Below are 23,706 nucleotides of genomic sequence, written 5' to 3'. Positions count from 1 at the left end.
GGCAGGAACATGAAAGCATAGTAAGCTAGAATGACATGTTTAGGAAATAGTAGAGATGAAACTAGAAATATAAGTGGGGGAAGGGAACAGATATTTATTGAACATTTATTTTGTGCCAGGCAGCATGCTAGGTGCTTTTATATATGCTTGTTAATTCTCATGATAACTCTATAAAGTAGGTAGTCTTGTTTGTTTTTTACATAAAAGGAAACTGAGGATCAGAAAGTAAAGTAGCTTTCCTAACCGCCCAGAAACAGCCAACAGTTTTCCTCCCTGCTGCTCTAGCAGTTGTTGCTAAACCAGAGCAAGTGGCCGGGCTGCATAGTGGGAGTATCTTTGACATGTTAGAAGGACATCCCTCAGCAAATTCAAGACTGCAGCATTCCAGTCCCCTGCCAAAGAAAACCTCCTGGCACAGTATAATTAAAGATCAGATTCTCATAACCAGGCCTCAAGGGCATACAGTACTCCCCAGTTCTGGATGGAGTGTTGATCATGCCAGTTGCAGCTGCTGTGGGCTGTTTGGACTACGAAGTGTGATTAGTATATGGAACAAGTTTTATTTCTTCTCGAGTTAATATTAGAGGTTATCTAGTCCTTTCCTTTGCCTCTAGAGTCAACAGTGTAGTGTGGTGTAGTGGTTCTATCATCACACAGGCCTAACTTCAGGTTCCTGCCTCTGCTGCCCACTAGCTGTATGGCCCTGGGTGACTGGCAGCATCTTTGAAACTTTGCTGCTTCTTCTGACTTGTTTACTGTTCTGCATGCATAGCTTGTCAAACAGTAGATGATGAATAAATATTTGCACTGATGAATGAGAAAAATGATACCAGATAGACTTCTAAGTTTTCTGTAAACTCCAAAGTGTGATCTAATGTTAGTGATTATTAAAACAGCCCCAAATAATGCTAAAATCCTAGTTGTAAAAATGGTTAATCCTGAAGGTTTTCTGAGGAAACTGTTTCTAGAATTTTAGCAACTCTATTAGGCAGTGTAGAAGACTCTCTTAAACTCCAGGTCTTATTGTGTGACTTGGACTAAGCACCAGAATTCATTTATCTTCTCTTGTGCTTAGTCCCATTGTGTGAACTCAAGGCATCACTGAGTCCTCAGTGCAGATGGATAGCAGATGGTCTCCTCCTCCACACAATACCTCTTTTCTCATTGTCATCTCTCCACAGCCTTGTTTTTAAATTAAAAGCCCCATCTTTTATTTTTAACATGGGGCATTTATTGCACAATTCTAGAGCTGTTTAGAATGGACCATTTTTCTGACTAGTGCTCTATGTGGTGCATAAAAGACCTGCTGTGATCTGCACTGTTCCACTTTTTCAGTCTCCCATTTTATTCTTTTATGTTGCGTTCTGCCACACTGTACTCTCACATTTATGTTATTCTGTGGTCTAGATGCATTTGCCATCATCTTTCTCCATGAAAATCACTCATTTATTGTCTCTTTTCTTTGGGCCAAGCACTATATACTAATGCCTGGACCTACCCCAGACCAATTAAATCAGTGACTCTAGGGGTAGAGTTCAAGCATTAATGTTTTCCTCCTCAACATTTTATTAGGAAAAATTTCAAACATTGAAAGAATCTTATAGTGAGTACCTGTGTACCCACCACCTAGATTCTCCTACCATTAACATTTTCATATACTAACTTTATCATATGCATTATATATTGACATGTATGTTGTTATATCCCTGTTCATTAATCTTATTTCTTAAAAATGCATTTGAAAATAAATTGCAAATATTAATATACTTCTCCCCGAGTACTTCAGCACTGGTGTTAAACTTCAGCACCAGTGAACTTTAAGAAAAAAGCTCACAGGGGATTCTAATAGCCTAGAGTTAAAAACCACTAGTCTGACCTATTTGTTCTTTAAGCTGCTACTCTGAATACCACCTCTTTTCTTAAACTTCACTGATCACTCAAATTCAATTTAACCTTTCTTTCATGTGTGTTTGAACATTTTACTGTTTGTACTGTTCTACAGCACTATTCACAATTGACCTGGTATCGTGGTTTTCTAGGTTCCACCTTCTGCTAACTAGATGGTGATAGCCTCTAGGGTCAGGTCATATTTTATTCATTACCTATCTACCTATGTGCCTTCTTTCACCTATTTTTTCTTGGTTTCTAGCATACATAGCACCTTACATATTTTTATATGTATGTTTTTTTTATATGTAAGGTGAACTGCACTTGAACTGCATTTGAATGAAGAACCTGCAACTGCAGCAAAAGGTGTATATAACTTTCATATGTGTTTACTTACATATTCTGGTTTTTTTTTTGATTGGAGGAATAAGAATTCATTTATCATTTCTGGTGCTTAGGGTAGACTTTTAGTAAAAGTCAAGTCTAGCCCAAATGTGCTAATAATATTTTTATATTTGCCATTGGCTAGATTTGACTAAACTAATCATAAATTAGAAGTAGCAGAACACAAAGGGGCTAGAATTACCTCAGGAACAGTATAGTTGGAAAATCCTTTGGCAGAGAGTTTAAAGATGAGGTCTGATTTAAAAAAAAAAACACACACACACATAAAAATAGACCTACCTTATGATCCAGCAATCCCGTGGCTGGGTATCTACCCAGAGGAAAGGAAATTAGTATATTGAAGAAATACCTGCACTCCTGTTTGTTGCAGCACTGTTCCCGATAGCTAAGATTTGGAAGCAATCACAGTGTCTATTTACAGTTGAAAGAATAAAGAAAATGTGGTACATATGCACAATGGAGTACTATTCAGCCACAAAAAAGAATGAGATCCTGTCATTTGCAACAACATGGATGGAACATGTACAATGGAGTACTATTCAGCCACCAAAAAGAATGAGGTCCTGTCATTTGCAACAACGTGGATGGAACTGAAGGTCATTATCTTAAGTGAAATAAGCCAGGCACAGAAAGAGAAACATCACATGTTCTCACTTATTTGTGGGATCTAAAAATCAAAACAATTGAACTAATGGACATAGATAATAGAAGGATGGTTACCAGTGGCTGGAAAGGGTAGTGGAGGGCTAGTGGAAAGCAAGGATGGTTAATGGGCACAAAAAAATAGAAAGAATAAGACCTATTTTTTGATAGCACAGCAGGGTGACTATAATCAATAATAACTTCATTGCACATTTAAAAATAACTAAAAGAGTATAATTGGATTGTTTGTAACACAAAGGATAAATGCTTGAGGGGATAGATACCCCATCCTCCATGATATGATTATTTCACGTTGCATGCCTGTGTACAGAATATCTCATGTACTCCATAAATATATACATCTACTATGTACCCACAAAAACTAAATATTAAAAAAAGATGAGGTTTGAGTTTTGCTGGGAAGGATAAGTAAAATTTCTGTCAGTTTAAAGAGGATTCTGTGCCTACTTTACCTATAAATTGCTGTGTGATCTTAGGTAATTTCCTCTTGCACTCTGGACTTCAGTATTCCTACCTGTAACGTTAGGCAGTCAGGTTGGATGACTTCCAAGGAAGCCTTTGGCTTTGATATTATGTGCATCTTAAAATATTTGATTAACTTGGTTTTGTTTTATACCAGTGACTGTGGAATCCAGGGTAATAAGAGTGGAAAGAGGTAGTTGTTGGTGAGCACATTCCTTCTCTGAATCCCTGTCTGCTTTGATTCAGTATGTAAAGTACCTTACACATAGTGGCTACTTGAAAATTGTTTTCTTTCCCATCTTTATACTGTAGCACTATATCTTTATGCCTTATATAGCGTGCTTCAAAAGGGGCACAAATCACTTCCCCTCTTTGGTTGCCTCTTGACCAGTATTAAGTCTAGAGACTGCATAGTGAGAAACATCAAATTACAGGTCATAGGTGATGGGACTTCTACAGGGGCCATGGCTTATAAATTGCAGAGCCAGGACTTAAACCTGGGTCTCGTGACTTTAATTCCAGTAATCTTTTAAAAAATTGCCCTACCTTTTGAAACCTCACAGTGATCCTGCATTTATTATAGAGTCATTCAGTTGATTCATAATTAATGCTTCAATATAATTAGTTGCTCATAAATTATTAGGTTCCCTGAGCCTCTGGGGCATTGGTAAAATGTGATCACTGTGTCTTTCTCTCTGTTGTATTCATTTGTTGTCCACGATGGATAGAATGGTGCTATCTGAGCTGTCATAATGTTGGCCTCATCCCTAGCTTTATATTGCAGCATGTCTGAGGCATTGGTTTTTCATCCTTCCAAACTTTTGGTCTACAGAGACTATTAGAAGATTAAGGTGTGTTTGCTCACCTTATTCAAAAGTTGAGCATGTTTCTTGTTTTGGACCTGTTTTCCCATAGTTTAAAATGGTATAGGTTTTAAAATGTGCTAATTATTATGATGAGTGTAGATATACAGAATGACCATTGAGGGGATCAATAAGGGTAAAAAGAGGAAAGACTTGTGGAGAACCTATAGGAAAGGGCTGCAAGGAACCTGGAAAGTAGTATGGAAACCTTAGGTAAGTTCAGAAGGAAGTGATTAAGAAAGCACAAAATTGTGTTCTGTGAGTGTAGTTGAAGGTCCTGGAAATGTTTGACATTGAGAAAATAGATTTGGGGGGTCTCAAAAGAGTATTTCAGGTATTTAAAGTTCTGTCTGGGGAAGAGATAGTGGTCTTTTCTGAATAGCTCTAAGATACAGGATTTAGTACTAACAGATGGAACTTTTTTCTTTGTTTATTCATTCGTTTGTTTATTCAATAAATCTTTATTGATTACCTATTCTGTGCCAGGCCTGGTGTTGCGGATCGAGAAATACATAGGACATGAACTTTGTTCTTGAGGTGTTTATAGTCTAAGTCTAGCAGGGGAGGGGTGAAAGGGAAAGCAAATATGTAAACAAATTATTGCAATGCAGTGTAAGACAGAGCTTATTATAAGTGATAACTCATTAAATGAGATGACTGAAGATAGAATAGATAGTCTTTGGAGATTTTAGATTTCCTGTCATTGCAACTTTTCAAGCATAGTCTGGATGACTTCTAGGCTGGAATGCAGTAAAAGAATTCAAATATTAGATTCCAATGCATATTTTAGGTTTTAAGGAATAATGGAATCTCTTTGAAAGTGAATATCTACCACAGAATTCTCCAAACACAGTAAAAGCACTGAGAAATGGAGAAAAGTCTGTATCAGGAAGGTTGGTGAAAACTTTCTTGGCATAATTGTGGGCTGTGGGCCTGAAATGGAGTTACATTCAATGAAACTGTTGATTGAAGGACCTGGGAGTCAAGGAAGGGCTTTACTCGGGTATCACATGACTGCAGGGAGTGTAATTTTGGAACTGGCAGCCTGGAGTGGGAAGGTACACTTGAGAACTGAGACAGTAAAAGTTCTCTTGTGGGTGCTTAGGGACTTGAGTTATAGTTGGGAGGGAAAACAAAGGTAAATCTGGGAAGACAAACTGGAAGAAATGGATAAAAAGCACATCACAGAGTTAATCTGCATTAACAAGATTGTCCTTGCTTGATTGATTTCTTTTGTTCAAAAATAGAAGGAGCAGTTGGTTTGCCAAAGGTGGGTCAGAATGAATTATGCAAAGAAGTGGGGTTAGGGTTTGGCCTTGATGGATGAGTAAGATTTTTATCAGTCAGAGAAAGGAGAAATCATTGACAGAAAGCACATTGGGGTGTGTGTTTGTGTGTGTGTCTGTGTGTGTGTATAAGTAAATAAGTAAGAATACTTGGCAAGTACAGTGGAACAGATTTCTGAGGTTTGAATTAGTTTGAATTAGGCTGTGTCTAGGTGTAGTGGCTTAGTTGATAAGGCAGGTCAATGTCAGAAAGTAAAGCACCTTGAATTTTATCTGTACTAAACTTCCTAAAGGCAAGGTATATATCTTTATGCAAAGTGTGATTAATTAAAATATTTGAGTTCACTGTGAGCTAGATACTATCTAAAGTATTGTTGGATTGCAAAGATGACAAAATTGGGCCCAATATTTGAGGAACATTCTGGCTCCTAGGGAAGACATACCTGTAAACAATTACAATAGCAATAATAAAAGGGATAACCTAGAAAGTTAGCCATTGCTTTGGGAACATGGAGGAGGGGGCACCTAACTTCTTGAAGTGATGACACATTTCCAAATGGGTTCATGGAAGAAATAACAATTGAATTAAGCCTTGAAGGATGAGTGAATTCACAGTTGAAGCATAGGGAAATTGGTATTCTAGGCAGAAGGATCAGCATGCACAAAAGCATAGAAGTGTAAAAGCTATGGGATACTTGAAGAAGTTGGAGAAGTTGGATGTAGATAGAGTGTAAGGGAAATTAGAGGGAGTGGTAGTGGTGAGAAATGAGGCTGGGTGCATTTGGTCAAATAACAGAGGGCCTCTAAAAGCAAGCTAAAAACATCAGCTTTTATCCTGAGATGTCAATGAAGGGTTTTTCATTTTGTTTTGTTTTCGGGACGGAGTCTCGCTCTGTTGCCAGGCTAGAGTGTAGTGGCGCGATCTTGGCTTACTGCAACCTCCACCTCCCAGGTTCAAGCGATTCTCCTCCTTCAGCCTCCTGAGTAGCTGGGACTACAGGTGCGTGCCACCATGCCCAGCTAATTTTTTGCATTTTAGTAGAGACAGGGTTTTACCATATTGGCCAGGAGTCTCAATCTCTTGACCTCATGATCTGCCCACCTTGGCCTCCCAAAGTGCTGGGATTATAGGCGTGAGCCACTGTGCCCAGCCAATGAAGGGTTTTAAAAGTAGAAGAGTAGTGTGTTCTAAGGTTCCTGACAGCCCCTGGATAAAGGATTGCGGAAAAAAACTGGATGTGGGGGAATCAGTTCTTTATTAGAAATCGTTTAAAAAACAAACAAACAAACAAACAAACAAAAAAAACTCCTATAGATTTTATTCATAGTATTTTAGGTAATTGATGTCTAAAGCGATAGTATTCAAATCTGACTGGCATTGGGATCACTAATTTTCAAAATACAGAATTAGGCCTTAACTCAGCCATTCTAAATCAAGATTTATGGGGGCCAAGCCAGGATATCTATATTTCTAAAAGCTCTTGGTGATTATTGTGCTGGTTTTTTAAACTCATTACTCTCTAAAGTACTGTTGTGTTTAACTCCAAAGAGCTTATATTTTAAATAGTCATGGTTAAATGTATAATTTCTACTGCAGCATGGAAGACTAATGAGAAATATTTTTAACTCTGGATACATTCATATCTATCCATTGTCAAGGACATTTATTTATTTTAAGGTAATAACATATTTTCATTAAAACTATTGATAACATGTGATAGGGATTCCCCCCCCATCTTCCTTTCTTTTCTTTTTCTTTTTCTTTTTCTTTTTCTTTTTCTTTTTCTTTTCTTTCGAGACAGAGTCTCCCTCTGTCACCCAGGCTGGAATGCAGTGGTGCAATCTTGGCTCACTGCAGCCTCTGCCTCCCAAGTTCAGGTGATTCTCCTACCTCAGCCTCCTTAGCAGCTGGGATTACAAGCACCTGCCACAATGCCTGGCTAATTTTTGTATTTTTAGTAGAGAGGGGGTTTCATCATATTGGCCAGGCTGGTCTCAAACTCCTGACCTCAAGCGATCCGCCCACCTTGACCTCCCAAAGTGCTGGGATTACAGGCATGAGCCACCGTGCTTGTCCTATCCCCTATCTTTTAGATTTTATTCTACTGTTTCTCAGAAGTAGTGGAGATTTTGCCAGTAAATTCTGTACCATATTAGGACAGGATGGTTACTGCATTGACCATTTTATGTTTTGAAGAAGAAAGCCAAGCACGGTGGCTCTCGCCTGTAATTCCAGCTGCTTGGGAGACTGAGGCGGGAGGATTGATTGAGACTTGGAGTTTGAGACCCACCTGGGCAACATAGGGAGACTCTTGTCTCTAAAAAATTTTTTTAAAAATTAGACGGGCATGGTGGCGCAGGCCTGTAGTTCCTGCTACTCTGGAGGCTGAGTGGGGAGGATCTCTTGAGCCCTAGAGTTTGAGGCTGCAGTGAGCTATGATTGTACCACTGCACTTCAGCCTGGGTAACAGAGCAATAATCCTCTCTCTCTCTCTCTCTCTCTCTCTGTGTGTGTGTGTGTGTGTTTGTGTCTGTCTGTCTCTCTCTCTCTTCTTTGTAAAGAACAAGGTAGAATTTTAGAGGAGGGAGACACTGAAGAGATTATATAGTCTCAGGGGTTAGCAAACTTTTGCTGTGAAGGGCAAAATAGTAAATATTTTAGGTCTGTGGACATACAGTCTCTGTTGCAACTACTAAATTCTGCCAGTATCGGGTAAAAAAAAAAAAGCCATAGACAATTTATAAATGAAGGGTGTGACTGTGTTCCAATAAAACTATCTACAAAAACAGCAACTTTGCTGACCCTTGATACAGTCCATTCCCGAGAGGGAAAGTGTAACTTGTCTAAGGTTATAAAATTAGAGGCTGGCAGAAAACTCACTATGTGGAATGCTGTTAGCAATTTTATTTAATCTTCACATAGATGAAAAAATGAAACCTAAGAGGTTAAAGAATTTCTCTAAAGTTAGTAAGTGGTACTGGGATTCACACTTAGTTTTTGCTAGACCAAATATCTGCTTTCAGCTACATCGTAATGATTTTCCATGCTCTTCAATGTCCCAGAATGGGAATGCAAAGAAAAGCAAGACATTGTGATTTTTCATTAGTGCTTGGCACATAGTAGGCATTTACATCAGTGAGTGTTAGCAATATCGTGGCATGCAGTGGAAGGACTTGAGCTGAACCCTGAAGGAAGGGCTGTATAATTTTGATTCTTTGCAATTTTTTAACATGTATTTCCTTTTGGTCAACAATAATAAAGGAGTTATATTTTTCTTATTTCTGATTCTAGTAGCTGCTGCTGGTGGTGACAATGTCAAATAACGGCCTAGACATTCAAGACAAACCCCCAGCCCCTCCGATGAGAAATACCAGCACTATGATTGGAGCTGGCAGCAAAGATGCTGGAACCCTAAACCATGGTTCTAAACCTCTGCCTCCAAACCCAGAGGAGAAGAAAAAGAAGGACCGATTTTACCGATCCATCTTACCTGGAGATAAAAGTACAGTATTTGATTTTATTCTCATCATTTGTATGCTTTAAAAAAATTATTTTGGGTAACCTGGATAAAAGATCTGTCGTCTTTGACTTAATTTTCCTTTAATGCTTTTTTTTTCTGGTTAAATATTTCTCTTTCTTCCGACAGTGGCTGAAACCAAATGGAAAATAGACCTATTTTTATACTGTATTAACTATATCTGAGCAAAACTGTAAGAGAATAATTATGCTCTTGCCAGATTTGGGACAATCTGAAGTGATTTATTTATTTTTAAGTTCTTAAACTGTTTAGGAAGTCACAAAATGTAAGAAAAATTGGAATGTCTTTATTTGGAATTTTTTTCCCCTGAATTAGTTTCAATTGGAAATGTTTTCTTTCCAAAATCTTGATTGCCTTTTCTTTATTCCAACTTCCTGGTCCCACTTTCAGGTTTGGGGACTACATATCAGTAAGAATGGCAAGTAACAGCTGAGAAAAGGATGCGGAGATAACTAGCATTTAGCATGAGTTTACTATGAATAAATTATCCTGGGCAGCCTCATTTCCTTTTTATTGATAAAACTTCTATTAATAGAAAAATAATCATAGGATGAATAGTGTTGATTTTAACACTGTTAATTTAACAGTGTATATGAAAAAGTCGCCAAGATCCTTGTAGACAAGGTTGTAAAATAAAGGTTTTGCTATCCACAACAGAAGATCACTTTTGTTTGATACCAAAAATGTTGACTTAAGTGGCTGTTGCTCTGAAGTAAAGTTCTCTCTCCGTATGTTTGTGGGCCCTGTTCTTATAGCGTGCTAAAGATACTGGCTTTCTCTGTGTAAGTAGTTATCATGAGCTTCTAGTTTAGATGTAGCTGGGTCACCACTTACCAGCTTTCTCATCTTAGGCATGTCAGTTAACTGCTTTGACCTTTATTTAGTTTCCTATTTCAGAAGTGAGATATCATTTCACAGGGTAGTTGTGAAGACTACATACAAAGTTCCTAATAGAGTAACTTCCACACAGAAGGTACTTAAATGTTAGTTCTCTGTCTCTTTACTCCTTTGTCTCTGTCTCTTTACTCCTTTGTCGATGAATAGAAACTGGGAGACATAGCTAGTAGACTACATGGTAAAATCAGAGCTGAGATTCTGAAACAGTAGGGCAGATACAACAAGCACAATGGTGGATTGCAGAAAACCATCTCATGTTGTAGAAAAAATATAATTGCCTAACTGCAGATCAGGGGAGATGGTAGATGGTAGTGTCATTAGCCAAATAGGAAACACAGAAAGAAGGAACAAATTGGGAGCGTTGGTGATTGGAGAGCAGGGAAGATGATGATTTCGGACATATAGCTTTTATATATAGATACATCTTATGAGCAGACTTCATGTATTGTAATGTTTGTTGTAAAAGTGAAATGAGACATAATGAGTACTTTTAATGAGTACGTTGGGCTTATATCTTTTTGTGTATGAATCCTTCTACTCCACCTTCCCTTCCCTGTGGGTTTGGGGGTTTGGGTAGAAAAGAAGGCCAGGCACAGGGGCTCATGCCTGTAATCCCAACACTTTGGGAGGCTGAGGTGGGAGGATCGCTTGAGCTCAGGAGTTTGAGACCAGCCTGGGCAAAATAGCAAGACCTTGTCTCTACTAAAAAAAAAAAAGATCAGGCATGGTGGTGTGTGCCTGTAGTAACAGCTGCTTGGGAGGCTGAGGCAGGAGGATTGCTTGAACCTGGGAATTTGAAGCTGCAGTGAGCTATGATCATACCACTGCACTCCAGCCTGGGTGACAGAGTGAGATCCTGTCTTAAAAAAAAATAAAATAGGCCGGGCGTGGTGGCTCACGCCTGTAATCCCAGCACTTTGGGAGGCTTAGGTGGGTGGATTACCTGAAGTCAGGAGTTCAAGATCAGCCCGGCCAACATGGTGAAACCCCATCTCTACTAAAATACAAAAAATTAGCCGGGCATGGTGTGGGCGCCTGTAATCCCAGCTACTCAGGCGGCTGAGGCCAGGAGTATCACTTGAACCCGGGAGGCAGAGGTTGCCGTGAGCCAAGGTCACGCCATTGCACTTCGGCCTAGGCAACAAGAGTTAAACTCCATCTCAAAAAAATAAATAAATAAAATAAAAGATGTGGATAAGTTGCTTAACTTTGATTTCCTGACTAATTCATTCATATAGTAGCTGCCAACTTCCTTGGTACAAGGGCTATGATCTGAGGCAGTGTTAAATGCCCTGCAATCTTCTTCCACATATATAGCCACTTTCTTTATCCCTCAATTTAGATGTGTATTTATTTTTAATATTGTATCTTATCAACCAGTATTCTTGATCTCTATAAATAAATAGGCTTTCAGCCCAAGTGTCTACATGTAGTAAAAGAGAACTTTTTAAATTAAAAAGTTTAAATTGTTCTTGCTGACTCAAACTAGAAGGGTAATAAAATTCTCATCCAGTAGGCATCATCAAAAGTAAAAACATTTATGTTTCAAAGGGCATCATCCAGAAAGCAAAAAGGTAACCCACAGTAGGGAGAAAATTTTCCCAAATTACATATTTTATAATGGATGTGTATCTAAAATATGTGAAGAAGAACTATTGCAAGTCAACAACCAAAAGACAAGTAATTTTAAAATGGGCAAAATATGTAAATAGACATATCTCCAAAGAACATATACAAATGGCCAAGAAGCACATGAAAGGATGCTCAAATCATTAGCCATCAGGGAAATGCAAATCAAAACCACAATGAGATACCACTTCACACTCACTAGGATGGCTATAATAAAAAAGATAATAACAAGTGTTAGTGAGGATGTGGAGAAGTTGCAACCCTCATAATTGCTGGTGGGAATGTAAAATGGTGCAGCCTCTGTGGAAAACAGTCTGGCAGTTCCTCAAAAGGTTAAACATAGAGTTACCAGCAGTACATGAATGTTTATAGCAGCATTCATAATATCCAAAAAGTGGAAACAACCCAAATACCCCATCAGCTGATGAATAGATAAATAATAAAATGTGGAATATCCATATGATGAAATATTTGGTAACAAAGACATGAAGTTCTGATCCATGCCATGACATGGATGAACCTTGAATGCTGCGTTAAGTGAAAGAAGCCAGTTAAAAGGATCACATGTAATATGATTTTATTTGTAGGAAATGTCCAGCATTGGTAAATTCATAGAAAGAAAGTAGATTAGTGGTTGCCTAGGGCTGCAGAGAGGGAGAGGCAATTAAAACTAGGAGATGATTACTAAGAGGGGTGGGGTTTCTTTTTGTAGTGATGAAATGTTCTAAAATTGATTTTGGTGATACCTGTCCAGCTCTCTGAATATATTAAAAGCCATTGAATTTTACACTATATGAGTGAATTGTTTGGTAAGTGAATTACCTCTCAATAAAGCTGATTTTTAAAAAAGAAGATTCCTGTCTGAAACAGCAGATGGAAGCAGAGCCTTCGGACATCATTGGGACCTGAAGGGACAATCTTATGTGCTAAATGGGAAAGTGGGGGTCTAGATATTGGGATTATAGTCTTGGTTCTTCCATAAATTGGCTGGCTGATTTGGGTCAATTATTTCTCTGTAGACGTCAGTGCCTTCATCTAGAAGAGGAGAGAGAGCAGTAGGCATGTGCAGTTTCTTTTAGCTTTAGAATCCTATAATTACATAAATGAGAGATTGCAAAGGCGTGGTTAGATCAGGCTTGTCTATATAGGTGAGAAGAAACTAGGCCATTGTAAAGTACTTTATTCAGTGATGCAGCTCTAGAAAATCCTAGCTGAGTAACCCTAGGCTAAATCTGATCTGAAAATACATCTCATAACCTCAAGATCAAAACTGCATCTCTGTAGGTTGAGGGCATAGAGGTAGGAAACATACAGAGTTATAAGAATTTCTCGCAAAATGATCTAACAATCTTTCATCCTTTGGGTATAGATTTTCTATATTTGCCCTGGGCACATAGGTTTCATCCCTTTGCTTTAAGACCCTTGATGGCTATAATTAATGCATACATCAAAATGAAAGAAGTCTGAGGTGTTTTTCTTTTGTTTGAAACCTTTGATCAACCAGTAAGCTACTCAACTTAGTCCTAGAAGGATACACAGCAGTGTTGGTAGTCTTTGAAGTGGTATGCCCTTCATGTAGTATTTGAGCATTTATACCAGCTGCATAGAGTTATGTCTAGAACTGGACTTGTAACACAGATTGAGTCCAGCCACTGACATTTGTTAACTCTGATTTATTTTTTAAATTTCATTTCAATATCCTTACTTCCCATTCACCCTGTATCATTAGTAGGCTTTTGTCATTTGACATAGTAGATATAAAAGCATTTTCTAAACTAAAATGCAATACAAATAGGAGGTTTGTTTTTCAAAAATGGAAACCTCATTTATTGTTTTATTTGATACCTACATCAACTCATTTTTAGTTGGGGAGGCTAAGGCTTAGAGAAAAGTAAGTTGCTCAAGGTCTCACAAGTGGCAAGTGGGAGGGCTGAGTATGGAACTAAGTCTTCCTAAATTATCTGTTCCATTGTCACATAACTGTATCTCTTAGTTCTCAACCCTGATTACACATTGGACTCACTTATGGTGCTTTTAAAAAATACAGGGCAGGGTGCAGTGGCTCATGCCTGTGATCCCAGAAGTTTGGGAGGCCAAGGCGGGCGGATCACTTGAAGTCAGGAGTTCTAGACCAACCTGGCCAACATGGCGAAACCCTGTCTCTACTAAAAATACAAAAATTAGCCGGTTGTGGTGGTGGGCACCTGTAATCCCAACTACTCGGGAGGCTGAGGCAGGAGAATCGTTTGAATCTGGGAGGCAGAGGTTGCAATGAGCCAAGATCATGCCACTGCACTCCAGCCTGGGTAACAGAGTGAAACTCCTTTACAAAAAAAAAAAAAAAAAGTGGCCGGGCGTGGTGGCCCACACCTGTAACCCCAGCACTTTGGGAGGCCAAGGCAGGCGGATCACTTGAGGTCAGGAGTTCGAGACCAGCCTGGCCAACATGGTGAAACCCTGTCTCTGCTAAAACTAAAAAAATTAGCTGGACGCGGTAGTGGGCTCCTGTAATTCCAGCTACTCAGGAGGCTGAGGCGGCAGAATTGCTTGAACCCGGGAGGCAGAGGTCGCAGTGAGCTGAGATCACACCACTGTATTCCAGCATGGGTGACAGAGCAAAATTCTGTCTCAAAAATAAATAAATAAATAATACTGATACCTGGATTCCATCCAGACTTTTGGAGTCAGAATCTCTAGAGGAGTTGTTTTGGGTCTGTAGAGAGATTTTTGGGAGATGAGAAAGAAGAATGATCTGTGGGCTGCAGTAATGGTTGAGGTTTGAGCTGCCAGCGGGTAGAATGTCTTTGGGCATTACCTAATGCTGACCTCTCTAGCATGGCTTCAGTATTTGCCTGGGGGATGCATAAATGATTGGAAAGAGAAGCTGTAATTGAGGGCCTGTAATAGGTGATGCTGAGTTGCAGAATTCCATGTGGGAAAGCCTGGTTCCTGTGGTTAGGATCTGGAGCCTTTGGTTTATTCTAAGAAGTCTTTCAGCATTTAGTTTGAAATCTTTTTCTGGCTGCATTTTCACAAGCAAAGTGGAATTCTCTGAGCTTGGGAAGAGTTTAGCAAAGTTAATTTTAACATTGGACTATGTCAGTGTTTATCTCTCCAAGTTTGGAACGTTTTACTGCCTTGAGCTCAGATTAGCTCAGTGGAGCCAATGAGAGGTGCTGCTTAAAAATAATTTTTTAAAAAAAGGCCAGTGATTTGTGCTAAAACTTTGATGGCTATACTGAGACAATGGGATTTTGCAGTGTCACCCTCATTTCCCATGCTATCAGAAGGCCAAGTGGTCTAGGTCAAAGATAGGGTTAAAATTGGGATGGGTGAGGCTGGAAGCTTGTTTTCCCACTTTATTTTCTCAATCCCAAGATCTCTAGATACATGAAATCAAGATGATTCTTTCCTCTTTCTCACCTCAACCACAGTTTCTCTGTCTTAATGAATGGACTGAGAAACCTAACAGTTTTTTATATTAATGACAACTTATGTTTGTAAAGTTGTTTAGTTTACAAAGCACACATATTTTCTGTAACTTAAAGAATTCTTTTTTTTTTTTTTTTTTTTTTTTTTTTTGAGACAGAGTCTCACTCTGTCGCCCAGGCTAGAGTGCGGTGATGGGATCTCAGCTCACTGGAACCTCCGCCTCCTGGGTTCAAGCAATTCTCCCTGCCTCAGCCTCTCAAGTAGCTGGGTACAGGCACCTGCCACCACGCCTGGCTAATTTCTGTATTTTTTAGTAGATGCGGGGTTTTACCTTGTTGGCCAGGCTGGTCTTGAACTCCTGTCCTCGGGTGATTCGCCCGCCACGGCCGCCCAAAGTGCTGGGATTACAGGCATGGGCCACCGTGCCCAGCCAAGAATTCTTAACATAGTTGTAGGAATCCTTATTTAGATATAAGTCTTCTGTCAGTTATATATGTTACAAGTATCTTCTACTGTGCTCTTAGCTTTTATTAGATTAAGTAAATTCCCCTGTAATCTTAGACAGATGCTTGGCATGATGCGAGATAGAATTTTAATATGGTCAAATTTATTAGTCATTTCCTTTCTAATGCTTTGTGGTTCTATTTTGAAATCTTTAGCTACTCAGAGACTTGATTTTTCTATTGAGTCTTCTGTATTCATGTACATGAGCACATTATTTGTATATTGTAATAGTTTTTTTTTTTCTTTCTTTATAATCCTCCTTTTACTTCTTTTTCTTGCCTAATTGCACTGGTTAATACCTTCAGTACTATGAAGAATAGAAGTGGTGATGAGGAATACCTTTCTCTTGTTTTTAATCTCAGGAAAAGCTTTCAGCATTTTAGAATTAAGTATGATGTTTTTTCCAGAGTTTTTGGTAATTACCTTCTATAAGATTAAGTAAATTCCCTTGTAATCCTAGTTTGCTAAGAGTTTCTAATCACGATTGGTATCACATTTCAGCAAATGCTTTTTTCTGCATTAATTGAATTGATTATATATATTTTCTTCTTAATTTTCTAAATGTAGTAAATTACGTTCACTTTTTTAAAAAAAATTGAGATATAACTCGCATGCCATACAAGTCACCATCTTAAAATGTACAGTTCTGTGGTTTTTGGTATATTCATAAGATTGTACAACCATTACAACTAACTTCAATACATTTTCATCGCTCCAGAAAAAAAAACCCATACTCATTGCAGTCATTCCTCATTTCTCCCTTCTCCTCTGGCAACCACTAATCTACTCTCTGTCTATGGATTTGCCTATTCTGGACATTTCATATAAATGGAATTACACAGTATATGGCCCTTTGTGACTGGCTTCTTTCACTTAGTATAATGTTTTCAAGGTTCATCCATGTTGTAGCATGGATCGGGACTTCATTCTCTTTATGGCTCAATAATAGTATATGGATGTACTACATTTTATCTGTTCATCACTTGAGAGACATTTGGGTTGCCTTCACTTTTTGACTGTTATGAATAAGCTGCTATGAAAATTCACATACAAGTTTTTGTGTAGACATGAGTTTTCACCAGATTCCTGCAGACATACTTCTAGTCATCATAAAATATTTGCTACCGCAGCAGTAGTCCCAGGGATACTATAACCCTGGGATATGGGACCATCAGGATCCTGGGTTTGCTTTATTTTCTCCATTGTGTCTTCCCTCAGTCTGAAGCTCATAGTGCCTTCCTGCCTGCAATCATGTGCTTTGTGAATCTGGTAAGAGTTTATGAAATTTGGTTGACTTGCTGAACAGGTGGAAAGAAGAAAGAAAGATCACACTGTCTACTTCTCTTGGCCTCTGCTTATTCTGTTTCTTTTGGAAATGCCCTTTCCCATCTCGGTCTGGCTAACCCCTGTTCATCCTTTATGACTTCTTTCAGGTATTATCTTCTCCAGAAAGGTGGTTTATTACTTACCTTCATCTGTATGCAGAGCATGCACCATTGTCCTATTTTGCAGATTGAAGGCTTGAAACTCAGACTTTTCCAGGGTCACCCAGTGAGTTACTGGCAACCATAATACTGAATCCTTCCTCTGAGATTCTTTCCACTAACAGAAATTTCTTTTAATTCCTTGACCTCAGCTGTTTAGCTCCTGGGTTTGTGGTGATGAGCCAGTGAGACAATGACTGGCAGAGCTTGGTGAAGGGCTGTACACAGGTGAAGGGGATGATTGTTACTTCCCAGAAGGGATTAATTGGGTTCCAGGTGGCTCTAGGACTGTATGACTTCTCCATTTCTCTTCTGTATTCCTGCCTCTTGAATCCTGTTTTCTGCTGGTGATCCCCAACTGGTGAATACTCAGTCTAAATATTACACAGTACCAGGCCGGGCACAGTGGCTCATGCCTATAATACCGGCACTTTGGGAGGCCAAGGTGGGTGGATCACCCGAGGTCAGAAGTTCGAGACTGGTAAACATGGTGAAACCCTGTCTCTACTAAAAATACAAGTAGCCAGGTGTGGTGGTGGATGCCTATAATCTCAGCTGCTTGGGAGGCTGAGGGAGGGAGAAATTGCTTGAACCGGGGAGGTGGAGGTTACAGTGAGCCGAGATCATGCCATTGCACTCCATCCAGCCTGGGCAACAAGTCTGAAAAAAAAAAAAAAATTACGCAGTACCCAAGCTAAATCCTGCCACCTAGATTTCCCCATTCCTTTTACTTCTCTCCTTTCCCACTTCAGCCAAGTCATTGCTATTTTTGTACTCCACTATGTTAAACTGTTATTTCAGTTAGTAGTTGATTCCAGTCAAATCTCAGTAGGGATCGGGGTATAATAAAGAGTGAAAGACTTGATCAGGTGGACTTACAGTCATGTGCTCTGTGAATCAGGACAAGTCAACTTACTTCCCTGGGCCTCTTTCCTCAGGGAATGGGATTACATGGTCTCTAGAATCACTCCCTAATACTTTCTTTATTTATTTTTTGAGACACAGTCTCACTCTGTCACCCAGGCCGGAGTGCATTGGCACAATTTCAGCTCACTTCAACCTCTGCCTCCTGGTTCAAGCTATTCTCGTGCTTTACCCTCTTGAGTAGCTAGGATTATAGGCACGTGCCACCACACCCCGCTAATTTTTGTATTTTTAGTAGAGATGGAGTTTCGTCATGTTGGCCAGGCCAGTCTTGAACTCCTGATCTCAGGTGATCTGCCTGCCTCAGCCTCCCAAAGTGCTGGGATTACAGGCGTGAGCCACCGCGCCTGGCCATTCCCTAATATTTTCTAGAGTATTCTTCAATCCAGTAAGCCATGTGCTGGATTGAAATTCAGAAGTATAGTGATTGTAATTGGAAGTGATAATTTTGGTCCTCAAGAAGCTTACATTTTGGATTTGTAAACTGGCAAGGAATCATATAAGACAGGAAATGACTAGATGCTTGGTGGTGTAGCAGACTCAGTGTCTTGGGAATTAACAGGAAGAAGAAAGGTCAGGAAATTCTTCCTGGAAAAAGGGGGACCTGAGCCAGTCTTTAAAAGATGGCTGAGATAGGGAGAAGGAGAAGAGAGCATTCCAAACAAGGAGAAGAAAAAGCGAGCAAAAACTTGGAGGTGGGAATGTGTGAGGTATATTCAAAGGTTGCAGGGTAAAGAGTGCTCAGTAGAAGCAGAGCTGACTTTAGCATTACCCTGTGTGTTCATGTATTAAATTATTCCATTTCCCTGGAACTCTTTTCTGTAAACTACTCATGCTTTGAGCTAACTTTCTTTTTGGGCGTCCTTTACTAAAGTTTCTTCTGCATTTGACAGTTCATGCCTGTGATGTATTATATAGTATATCAATTATATATAATAGAACTAATGTATAAACATGCATAGATATAAAAAATAAAAATTGAAATAAAACACAAATATAATTGTACTTCCCTAAGTGACTAGATCAGAGGGAATTTAGAAACAGAAAGTAGTTCCAAAGCCCTGCCACATGTTCCAGTGCATTCTGGCTATGAGAAAGACAGATGGACTTATGTCATAAAGGACTGCTTGACTTGGGGCCCTGGTATACCCCTTAGCCTTGTCTTTCTCAAAGCAGCTGCTTCTGAGAGGGAAATTGCCAAGTACATAAATAGCTTACACCCTAGCACTTGGCATGTAGGCAAATGGTTCTCATTAAGATACTGAAGAATGAACCTTTGGAATCAGACCTGGGTTCAAATCCCAGCTCTCAGTAGCTGTATGAGTAAATTATTCAGTTTCTTCATCTGTAAAATGACAGTAGTAGTATTTATCTCATAGGATTGTAAGAATGATGGTAGTAATATCTATCTCGTAGGATTGTAAGAATGAAGAAAAATACTATATTGACATCATTTTTGTATACATAGCAAGTTCTTAATGTCATTTCTTCTTATTACACTGAAGTATGTTTTCTTGATTCAACTTGAAATGTTTTAGGGGAGGTAAAATAGAATGTAAAGAACCTTGGCTTTGATGCCAGACTTTTTGGACTTTAATTACTTAATGATTGTAGGCAAGTCTGTTCCCAAATTTTCTAATCTGCAAGTAAAACTTGGCTCAGGATTGTGGTGATTGTATTACATGATATGTATGAAATACCTATTTAAAACTGTGGAATGCCGTCTCAGGAAGGAATCTTAACTGCAGAGCTTTGAGAAGGCATAGCTTCTTGTTTTCATAGACTCACAGAATGTAGGCGCTTGAGGGACCCTTAAGATCATCCAGCTCATACTCGCCCTTGTTTAGATGAGACAGCAGAGATCCTGGTCTCTCTCTCTCTCTCTACGCACGCACACGCGCGCGCATTGTGGTAAGGTAGAGGTGAAACTGGCTTGAACTCTAGACCTTTTTGTGTTTTCCTTCTCATTTTGCTACCTTTTATCAGGGTTATGCTGGGTCTGTGGAGGTATTAGAACTTCAGAATTTCTTTTGGTTAGTGTATTGAGCTCCCAGACAACAGGATTTTAAAATAAGGTTCACAGGTGCTGGGTAACAAGTGTTGTGAAAGTCAGGCCAGAGCTGCTGAAAGGAACATTTATTCCTGCCCTGGAGAGAATTTTTCTGTCTTAGGCAGATTCCTTAAACTCCTTGCCCAGTTGAGGTAAATGTCTGGTCATTTTTTCCTTTCTTCACTTACTGTCTGAGCACCTACTTTGTGCCAGGTGTGTGCTAACCTCTGGGAAGCTGTGACTAATTTGACATGGCCCCTGCACTTAGAATTCAGTCTGGTATGGAAGATAAACACTTATAGTAGTCAATTACTATTACATATATTGGGTGCTATAGGAACAGAGAGGGTAAAGAACTGCCCAGCCTAGAGATCAAGGAGGGCTTCACAAAAAAGAAGACTTACCCTATATCAAATGGGTAGTTACTGGTAAAACCAGGACTGTTAACTCTGACACACATTCTTTTTGCCTCTCCTTTTATTTTATTTTATTTTATTTTATTTTATTTTATTTTATTTTGAGACAGGGCCTCATTCTGTCGCCCAGGCTGGAATGCAATGGCATGATCTTGGCTCACTGCAACCTCTACATCCTGGGCTTAAATGATCCTCTTGCTTCAACTTCACAAGTAGCTGCCACTACAGGCATGCACCACCATGTCCAGCTAATTTTTGTATTTTTTGTAGAGACAGGGTTTTGCCATGTTGCCTAGGCTGGTCTTGAACTCCTGGACTCAAGCGATCTGCCTGCCTTGGCCTCCCAAAGTGCTGGGATTACAGGCATGAGCCACCATCTTATTTTAGTTCAACAAGAAATTAAGTCTTTAAACATGCATTGAGTATCTGCTCCAATCCAGGTCCATAATTGGGGTCTTCAACATATGTGAAATATTAATAGATAGACTTTGCCCTCTCAAGGAGACTACAGTGCAATAAAGAGCTAAAATAAGCCTAAAAACAATAATGTTCCTGTTTTTTATTTCCTTTTCCCTGTTTCTCTTGCAGCAAATAAAAAGAAAGAGAAAGAGCGGCCAGAGATTTCTCTCCCTTCAGATTTTGAACACACAATTCATGTTGGTTTTGATGCTGTCACAGGGGAGTTTACGGTAAGTCCTGGGTCACAGAAAGGTCTTCAGTCTTTTAGAGCTCTGGCTGTGCACTGTTAGATTTAACCCTTTCTCATCTTCCTGATGCTTCTGTCTTTGCCTGAGACCCTGATTACAATTTTCTCACATTCATCAGTGGGACACTTGCATCGCTAAAATTGTATCCAGAGAAGCCTTTGCATCTCCATTCTTTAAATAATAAACCTCTGTTAAGTGGTAGGCTTGGTAGCAGGCTCTGTGTGGGGCACTGATCATGCAGGAACAGCATCCTATCCTACCATCCTGGAGGTATAGCCTGGTGAAGGAGCAGACATCTTAAGAAATGACTAATACAATGAGAAAGATATTATAAAAGAGGCTTATGTAAACTCTGAGGGTATAGAGAGAAAGGAATGACTAACAAATGCATCTTTTGCTGCTAGCAAGTGTCAGAGTTAGCTCTGATGTTCTTTCAGGGTCCACTGTGATTGTGCCTTCCTATTAGTCTTGCATGTCTCTCTTATAGGGAATGCCAGAGCAGTGGGCCCGCTTGCTTCAGACATCAAATATCACTAAGTCGGAGCAGAAGAAAAACCCGCAGGCTGTTCTGGATGTGTTGGAGTTTTACAACTCAAAGAAGACATCCAACAGCCAGAAATACATGAGCTTTACAGGTATGAAAACTGTGTCCCGGGCAGTCTCAGCAAGAGATGGTTTTAATCTGGATGGGAAAACTCACATGCCTATTGGTCTGGGATAAGAGAACAAAGTAGTTGAAAGAGTGGAAGTGGCACTTTAACTAACGTGGAATTTTGGAATTTGACAGCCAAGATGATGGACTTTGCATCAAACTTAAGTCTTCACTCTGACACTGCACATGTTTTTTTAAAAATAGTATGGTATTATATAGAGAGAACACAGATTTTGTGCTAGAAGGTCTAGATTCTGACCCTTACTAGATTCTAACAGTCGCTTCATTTCTTTGCGCCTCAAAATGGGAATAATTCCTATCTCAAGAGGCTGTAGTGAGAAATGATTGGGCACAGTGCCTCACGCCTGTAATTCCAACACTTTGGGAGGCCGAGGCAAGATGATCGCTTGAGGTCAGGAGTTCGAGACCAGCCTGGGCAACATGGCAAAACCCTGTCTCTACAAAAAATACAAAAATTAGCCAGGTGTGGTGGTGCATCCCTGTGGTCCCAGCTACTTGGGAAGCTGAGGTGAAGGGATCACTTGAGCCTGGGAGGTGGAGGTTGCAGTAAGCAAGGATCACACCACTGCCCTCCAGCCTGGGCAACAGATTGAGACCCTGTCTCAAAAAAAAAGAGGTTATAGTGAGAAATAAGTGAGCCGACAGATGTGAAAGTTCTTTATAAGTTGTAAAACATCACCATAGAAATGTAACTATCATTATCATCATTATTGTTAATATTATTATTAGTTATTTAATAACACTAATAATGTATGTCTTCCTCAGGGAACTAATTTTTATTAGTTAAATGAAAAACAGGCCATTAAATAATAAATTTCTTTACATGTACCCTCAGTAGAAGGGACTATATTTTTCAGAGTGTTTTTAATAGCAGAATTGGGATTAGAACCCAGGTCTCCTAATTCCTATACCATCATCTTTTGAATTTACTGCTTGCCCCTAATAATGTTATTTGGAGGCTCTCCTTCCATAGAGGACCAACTTTCTCCCTTGTTTTGCAGGTGTGAGAGCCAAAGAAGGCCTTTCTAATATGTTAAATTAATAGTGGGCTAATCTTTTAATTTCCAGGCTCTTTACTCATGTTGCCTCCTTCAAATGGCAGTATTGTTGGGAAGGTGAGAACCAGGATGAACTAGGGAATTTGAAGGATGCTTTCCCCAGCCAGTATCTGGCTTGTTTCAAGGGCACAGATGGTGGAGATGACAGGCTACAGCTTCACTCATGCTGCCATGGTGGTGCCCAGGAGAGGGCCATGCATGTGCCCAGCAGTATTTCCTTCCTCTCGTCTGGCCCCGCTGAGTCTGTCTCACTTCTTCCATTGAGGGACTGAGTCATTTCAAGGAGGAATTGGGGTGGAGGGCTACTGAGTGGGAAAGTTTTCTAGTCAGGAAATTAGAGTTTATGTTAAGGAACTTGTCATGGAAACATCAGGTTAGAGGCTGTCTTTGAAAACCTCAGTGGAGCCGGGCGCGGTGGCTCAAGCCTGTAATCCCAGCACTTTGGGAGGCTGAGACGGGCGGATCACAAGGTCAGGAGATCGAGACCATCCTGGCTAACATGGCGAAACCCCGTCTCTACTAAAAAATACAAAAAAAGCTAGCCGGGCGAGGTGGCGGGCGCCTGTAGTCCCAGCTACTCGGGAGGCTGAGGCAGGAGAATGGCGTGAACCCGGGAGGCCGAGCTTGCAGTGAGCTGAGATCCGGCCACTGCACTCCAGCCCGGGTGACAGAGCGAGACTCCGTCTCAAAAAAAAAAAAAAAAAAAAAAAAAAAAAAAAGAAAACCTCAGTGGCTAAGTCTTGGGAAGGATCTTTCCTGCGTGTATGTATGTAGATATGTGCTAGTGGCATGTAAGTGTGTACGTAAACAGAGGCATAGCCCTATGG

The 23,706-nt window shown here is 39.8% G+C and overlaps 1 protein-coding gene across 23 annotated transcripts in view; it reads left to right on the top strand.

The window, feature by feature from the left end:
• PAK1 (p21 (RAC1) activated kinase 1) overlaps window positions 1–23,706 on the top strand; it is a 149,268-nt gene that overhangs the window by 73,588 nt on the left and 51,974 nt on the right. For 13 of the 23 annotated variants that reach the window (XM_074014848.1, XM_005579168.4, XM_074014845.1 and 10 more), the window contains 3 exons: window positions 8,859–9,069; window positions 21,030–21,130; window positions 21,636–21,783. In XM_074014848.1, the coding sequence (XP_073870949.1) occupies window positions 8,880–9,069; window positions 21,030–21,130; window positions 21,636–21,783 (439 nt within the window). In that variant the 5' untranslated portion in view covers window positions 8,859–8,879. The remainder of the gene's footprint in view (window positions 1–8,858; window positions 9,070–21,029; window positions 21,131–21,635; window positions 21,784–23,706) is intronic. The other 10 variants (XM_045371245.2, XM_074014847.1, XM_015435525.3 and 7 more) reach the window with 1 other exon arrangement.

Source organism: Macaca fascicularis, chromosome 14 (assembly GCF_037993035.2).
Source record: "Macaca fascicularis isolate 582-1 chromosome 14, T2T-MFA8v1.1".
Classification (NCBI taxonomy): Eukaryota; Metazoa; Chordata; class Mammalia; order Primates; family Cercopithecidae; genus Macaca; species Macaca fascicularis.
Note: the sequence above shows the minus strand (reverse complement) of the source record. Positions and strands in the feature narration are given on the sequence as shown.